The sequence below is a fragment of the Oryza brachyantha genome, chromosome 9 (assembly GCF_000231095.2).
Source record: "Oryza brachyantha chromosome 9, ObraRS2, whole genome shotgun sequence".
Taxonomy (NCBI): Eukaryota; Viridiplantae; Streptophyta; class Magnoliopsida; order Poales; family Poaceae; genus Oryza; species Oryza brachyantha.
The window spans coordinates 9,258,281-9,265,442 of record NC_023171.2 but is presented as its reverse complement, the minus strand read 5'-3'; the positions used below and the strand labels follow the sequence as shown (position 1 = coordinate 9,265,442).

Below are 7,162 nucleotides of genomic sequence, written 5' to 3'. Positions count from 1 at the left end.
ATATAATTTGTTCGTTTTGGTATCAAATTTAACATGCGTATGTATTAATGTACTTATCAATTTATTTTTGTTATATTGATTTAAATAATATGTAAGAGAGATGACATGTCCTCAAGAATTGATCCATTTCTTACTAGCAGTAAAGGCGTGGCTGCGTGCACGTGCACGTTGCGGCCTCCAATGCCTCTGCTTTTAGTGCCACCCAATGAGTTAACGTACTGTTGATCATTATAACTAAATTGACGCCGACGACCACTAGTATTACCGACGTGCCCGTTGTCGTTGACAGTCAACAGCATTTGTTTCACATCGCAAGAGTTTCTAATTCTATTTAAACTTAGATACTCCTTTCGTTCTAAAAAATCAACTTTTCGGTTTTTTGTCGAACATTTGATCATCCGTCCTATTGAAAGAATTTTAAAAAAATTTAAAAAATAGTCACACATACAATACTATTCATATTTTATCATCTAATAAAAATAAAATCATTAATCGTAAAAATTTTTTAATAAAATGAAGAGTCAAACATTGTATCTAAAAACTGAAAAGTTAATTTGTCTTGCGATGGGGGAGTAGATACTAATTAATCTGAATATATATATATATAACATATATAAATATAATATAGATAAAATTATAATACCTTATATTACATCTGTTTCATTATTTATTATTAGCACATATAATTAAAATATGGTATAATATTAAATGAAGAGAGAGCACCGTTTTTCTGAAACCTCTGTGCTGGAACAAAATTAACTTCTCTGTAGATACACAGGGGCCCCGACGAGAGAATACACGAGAGAATTGATTAACACAGGAGTCCTCACACACACACACGTGTCGATTTGTTCGTCGCATGTTTCCACATCTCAATGCTTTTCTCTCCTCCTTTTCCACCTCTCCACGCCTACCGTCCGCGTACGAACCATGCTAGTGTAGTATTATCTTCGTCTCATAATAATTTTATTTTTCATTTTTTCAGATTTAACTTTTGACCATTCATTTTATTTGAAATTTTTTTGCGATTAATATTTTTATTATTACTAGATGATAAAATATGAATAGTACTTTATACGTGACTAATTTTTTTTAAGTTTTTTACAAAATTTTAAAATAAGACGAATGGTTAAACGTTGGTCATGGAAAAACGAAAAATAAGGTTATTATGAGACGGAGGTAGTATATTCCAGCTCTCAACATCATTGGACCAGTTTTGTCTTAACCGTTCGTCTGTCAATTTTAAACCGTGATATAACATACTACGTCCGTACTGAAATAAGTCCATTTTTCAGTTTTTAAGATGCAATGCATTGACTCTTCGTCTTATTTGAAATTTTTTTTGTGATTAATATTTTTATTGTTACTAGATGATAAAATATGAATAATACTTTACGTGTGGCTAATTTTTTTAAATTTTTTTACAAATTTTTCAAATAAAACGAATGGTCAAAGCGTTGGACGCATAAATTAAAAAATAAAGCTATTATGGGACGGAGGTAGTAGGTAGAAGAAAAGTGTTCACTCATAGTAGCTATGTACTCCCTACTTATTTTAATATGATATGTTCTATGACTATGAATCAGATTTATAGTCTTAGTATATGTCTTATTTCATCCTAGGTACTTCCTCCATTCTTAAGGGATTTTATTTTTACTCCCTCTACTTTGATAGTTCATGTTATTTTGGACAACGACATGGTCTTATGAAATAATTGTTAACTATATTTTTTATTAAAATATAAACAAAACATAAGTTAGTGTTTACTTTTATCAAAATACTCTTTATGACATATATATACATGTTTTTGAACTAAATATTTTAAAACATATTAATAGTAAAAGTTTTAAAAGTTTGATCATACCATTATCCAAAACGACCAGAACTGTAGAACTGAGGAGACCTTGTTTTGAGCAACTATTGCATTGAAGTTTTAAAAAATGAGCTTTTTTATTATTCTTGAAAAAGTAACTAAAGGTACCATACTTTTTAGTGTAAAATATGTGATACCTTAAAGTACATTATACCTTGAGGTACCAAAAAATTATACTAAAATTCTTGGTATCTTGAGGTACATTTTAAGGATGGTAAAAAACCCTTAAAAAAAAGAAGCAAACGCATAATGGTTTGAAAAAAGAAGAAGAGTATTTTTAACTATTTTTACCTTTGTATAGGTATATATAAATTGAACTAAAAATATGATTCTTTTGGTACAGATGGACTAATGCCTTGTTTAGTTGCCAAATTTTTTGGCAAAAGGGTTACGTCGAACGTTTGACCGGACGTCGAAATGGGTTCTTGGACATGAATGAAAAAACAAATTTCAGATTTCGCATGAAAACCGCGAGACGAATCTTTTGAGTCTAATTAATCTGTCATTAGCACATGTTAGTTACTGTAGCACTTATGGCTAATTATGTTCTACTTAGGCTTAAAAGATTCTTCTCACGATTTTCCCCATAACTATGTAATTAGTTTCAGATTTTCTATTGGTCAGGCAACTGAAAATGTCCAATTCATCGGTCGATCTCTTTGTCTGTTGGATGTGCTTTAGGACGCGTGCTTTCTTTCAGACAAATGACGTTGGATGCATATCTGACCATTGGAGATGAATCGACTGACAAGTTCTAAAAAATCAGTCACATGATGAGTAGGTGTATCTATTAGTTTTAGTTTTAATGTTGACGTATATATAATGTTTTATTTACGTGTCTAAAGATTCGATGTAATTTTTTTGGAAAAGTTTTTGGATTAAAGAGGGCCTAACTAAATTATGGGAGGAAGAGGTAAAATTTGATCAACTCTGTCCTACTAGGATACGAGTCATACTACACGGGAGTACGTAAGCAGATGAGCGTCACTGATGATGCCACTCGATGCAGTGAGCACAAATCGGTCAAGTCAATGAAGAATGCTTCTGCTACTGATCTCCTCCAATTCGCCTTTATATGTGGATCACCGCCATCCTCGCACAAACTTCACGTTTTTTGGTCTCGCTGCTCGGCGACCGCTGTCGGCAACGTGCTGCCGATCGCCATTGGCGCCGTACGTCCTCACGCGCGCCCACCCGGCACTCCGGCAGCTGGCTAGATTGCTGCTGCTGCTGCTGCCTGCGCTGTCCTCCATGGACGACGGCGACGGCGGATCACCGACCAACAGCGCTGGGCTTCTGCCGCTGTTCAGCCGATCGCCGGTCTGCGCATCGATCGATCAATGGCTGCTTGGGTTGTTGTTGTTGTGTTAATGTGAACCTGCCTGCTTGGACAGGTTGAGGATCTTGAGGAGAAGCTGAGGCGCGCGACGGAGGAGAACGCGCGGCTCACGCGGGCGCTCGACGCCATCCTCGCCGGTCACCACGCCCACCATCGCGACCCCGGGGCGCCGTCCGCCACCACGAGGGCGCCGAATGCGTCCACCAGCTGCGCGGCGAGGGACGACGACGCCCCAGTCACCGCCACCGCCGCCGCCGCCGTGTCGACGGCGCCGGCTCCGAAGGCGGAGCCGCGACCCAAGATCAGGACCGTCCGCGTGCGCGCGGACGCCGACGCCAACAGCGTGGTAAAACTCGGTCGAACACTCTGGAATGCAAATCGCCATGCCGCTCGATCTCGAGCATGATCTGAACTGAATCTTGCGCTCTGGGGCATGGTGCTAGGCGGAGAACGTGAAGGATGGGTACCAATGGCGGAAGTACGGGCAGAAAGTGACGCGTGACAACCCCTACCCTAGAGCTTACTTCCGCTGCGCATTTGCTCCGTCTTGCCCCGTCAAGAAGAAGGTACGGACCACCAGGACATCACACATGAACAGAAACAGAGTGATTGCATTTTCAATTCCCTCGTCATAAATGCTAATACTGCCTTTGTTTCATCTTATTAGAAATAGTGTTATTATTTATTTATAAATTTAATTAAACTTAATAGTGTATAATACGAAACAGAGAGAGTATCAGAATATATCATAAAATCTACGAGGTTTTATAGACTGTTTAGGATATAAAGCTGATGGTTAACAGTTCAACTGAATCTTATCTAAAGCGTCAAATATTTAGGAGGTACTAATAGTTCTAGAAACTTTTCAAATTTTACGCTACAAAATTTGCTAACTCTTGGGTGTTCTATGTTTAGAATTTCAAATTTACAATGAATTTAAATTGCAAAGATAGCTCCTTCTACTACAAGTTTCATTTTGAGCGAATTGTAGTGGGTCATTGTTTGCCTATAGTAAAAAAAACAAATGGCATATTTAAAAAAAATAATTTGTGAATAATATTTATGTATACGTGTTCTTTTTATCTAAAAGCAAATGTTGAAAAATAAACTACAGTAAATAAATAAAAAATCAAATCCAAATTTAAGATTAAAAATTTAAATTTGGCTTGTATGTATAAGAAGAAGTGAAAAAATGAGGGTAGATTTGTGCAATATTTTATTCTGAAAGTTTCTCTTGAATCACCCTCGGACCAATATTCTCGCTTTAGATCGTTATTTTACCATTTTTCTTAGTTTGAACTATCCATCAATCTTTTCAAGTCATGTTTAATCTCCCATGAGACAAAAAAAAACATGCTAGACATAGACACCGGAGTTCATCGGTACACCAGAGTTGAAGTGTACCGAACACGTTCTTTATGGTGGTCCAAATTATAACAATAATAAATTATCTGGTCTAAAATAAATGTATTAATTTAAGATTGCTTTAAATTTCACTTTATGAATTATTTTCGGAAACATGACAAATCGTTTAATTTCCGCTAAATTTTGATGTTGGGTTAACATTATATGTATACGTAGGTCCAAAGATGTGTGGAGGATAGGTCAATGCTAGTGGCGACCTACGAGGGAGAACACAACCATGTCGCGCAGACAACCGAGTTCGTCGGCGGCAGCGGTTGCACCATGAGCCAGCCGGCCCAGCACGCCGCCGGCTCGCCGCCGGCGCTGCATCCCTGCTCCATCTCCATCAACTCGTCGGGACGAACCATCACCCTCGACCTGACGAGCCAGCAGTTAGAGCCAGGTGGATCGAGCTGCGTCGTCCCCGGTGACGGTGACCTCGTCGCCGCGGCCGTCTCGCCGGAGGAGTTCAGGAGGCTCCTCGCGGAGGAGGTTGTGCAGGTGCTCAGGAACGACGCCGAGTTCGTGGAGACCCTGACCAACGCCGTGGCTGCAAGAGTCGTGGATAAAATCCGCGCCGGTCATGTTGATTTGTAGGCAGTTCTCCCCAAAAGTTTGCAAGTACATATATATATATATGTCGAACATATATATACATATTCGCAAATTTCAGTGCAGGCATAAGCCACGTTTGCTATGTGTCAGTTGCCTAGTATTTATTTTGGGCAACTGTGCGGTGCATTTTACCGTTAGTATTATACTATCAGTAGAACAAGGTTATTTTTTACTTTGTTAATTACTTGATTAATAATATTTTGTATTTTTTTTGCAATAAAGATCACAATAAAAATGATGATATTACCCCTTCAAATTTCTATTACACATAATATTGTTGGTAGTATAATTTAATCACAGTCATCCAATAAAAATAAATCAATGATATGGATTAAATTCTACTACCAGTAAAATACACCGGAGTCCATCCTATTTATTTTATCAATGCGCCAGATACATTTTTTATTCGTTGGCCACGCCCCACGCCTAAATTTGTACAACGTATAAATTATAAATTGAACTTGTGCGATATATGAAACTATGATATCATCTTTTAGCTTTTACTTATGCTTATAAACAAAATTTAAATTTTTAACATTAAATTTGGAGCTGATTTTAAGGTTTTTAAGTCCAGTTTATTTTTCAGCTTTGACTTTTAGATCAAATGAACACGTATATAAAAGTTTTATTCACAAATTATTTTCTATTTGTAAGTATATTGTTTGTCTGTTTCTTTTAAAAACTCCAAAAGATTACCCCTCTAGCATAGCTTTGTTGCAACTTTTCATATGCATTAATTGTAGAGAAAAATTTCGCCAAGTTTAAATGGATCCAATGTATATCTCTCAATGTATATATGTAACATAAACGTAGGCAAAACATATAGTTCTCATGTAACGGTGTTATTGTGTTAATTAAAAAAAGATCATAGAAGTGAGCATAGCTCAATGGCTTACATTCTTTCTGATGGAATCAACCTCTTTGGTTCGAGTTTCTAACTCAGACAGATGCTCGTAATTATGCTCTCAGGGGTTGCTTATAGAGGTGGGGAGGAGTGTGTGCAAGATGAGAGGTAGGGTTAACACCGGTTATTCATTAACCATCCACATATCCATACCCATATCTTTTGGGTAGGGTATTGGTATAAAATGATTACCCATTTTAATTTGTGTGTGAGGAGTGTGTTAACCATTTTACCCACATTTTACCCACGTTGTTTATACCCATATAGTGTGTATAAATTTGGAAAAAAAAATTAAACTCATGTTCACACTATAACAAATTATCAAATTTGGTTGAAATTTGGTGGAACGATTAATTATGCAGAAGAACAACTTTATACAAATTTTGATAAATTCCTACATGTACGACTCACATATATCTTTTGTCTTACCAATTAGGTTATCCATACCCATTAGGCAATACTCATATAATTTGAGTCTAGTAATCTCTTTAAAAATTGGTACGAGTAAAATTAGGTATGGATATGGGTTACTGATTTATCCTTTTTCTATGGAGCGCTAGGTCAATAGGAACAGTGAGTAAATGTTTCTTTGGGATGGAGAGTCCTACATTACCCAAAAGGTTTAAACTATGAGATAAAAATACAAAGCACTTGGTTACTCACACTATTCGCCTACCCTTGTATTGCACAATTTTTTCTTATTGATATTAAATACTAAAATTTTATTTTTTTTATTAAATTTGCTGGTTACGTGTTAAATTATAACCGCTTATATTAAAAGAGGAGTCCATAACAGTTGCAGCTTGCTAATTGTTAATTTCCGAACTTGGAATTAATTTATTGAAATACTAAATTGAGGGTCTAAGCTGGGTGCGATATCATATATATAAGTCATGAAATTTTGAATTATCAAATTAGAGTGCATCAACTTCTGATTGTCTATGATTTTTATGATTTTTTAATATGGATTCTTAACGATCTATGGTTAAAATAATATGATCCACCAAATTAATAATATGGGAGCTTC

At 36.4% G+C, this 7,162-nt stretch overlaps 1 protein-coding gene across 1 annotated transcript; it reads left to right on the top strand.

Annotated features, from left to right (window-relative positions):
- Nucleotides 1-3,026: 3,026 nt before the first annotated feature.
- On the top strand, nt 3,027-5,396 carry LOC102706407 (WRKY transcription factor WRKY62-like). The gene is made up of 4 exons (XM_006661171.3): nt 3,027-3,193; nt 3,268-3,558; nt 3,656-3,778; nt 4,794-5,396. Exons 1-4 carry the CDS (start codon nt 3,125-3,127, stop codon nt 5,211-5,213), a joined length of 903 nt encoding a protein of 300 aa, XP_006661234.1. The 5' UTR covers nt 3,027-3,124; the 3' UTR covers nt 5,214-5,396.
- Nucleotides 5,397-7,162: the final 1,766 nt, after the last annotated feature.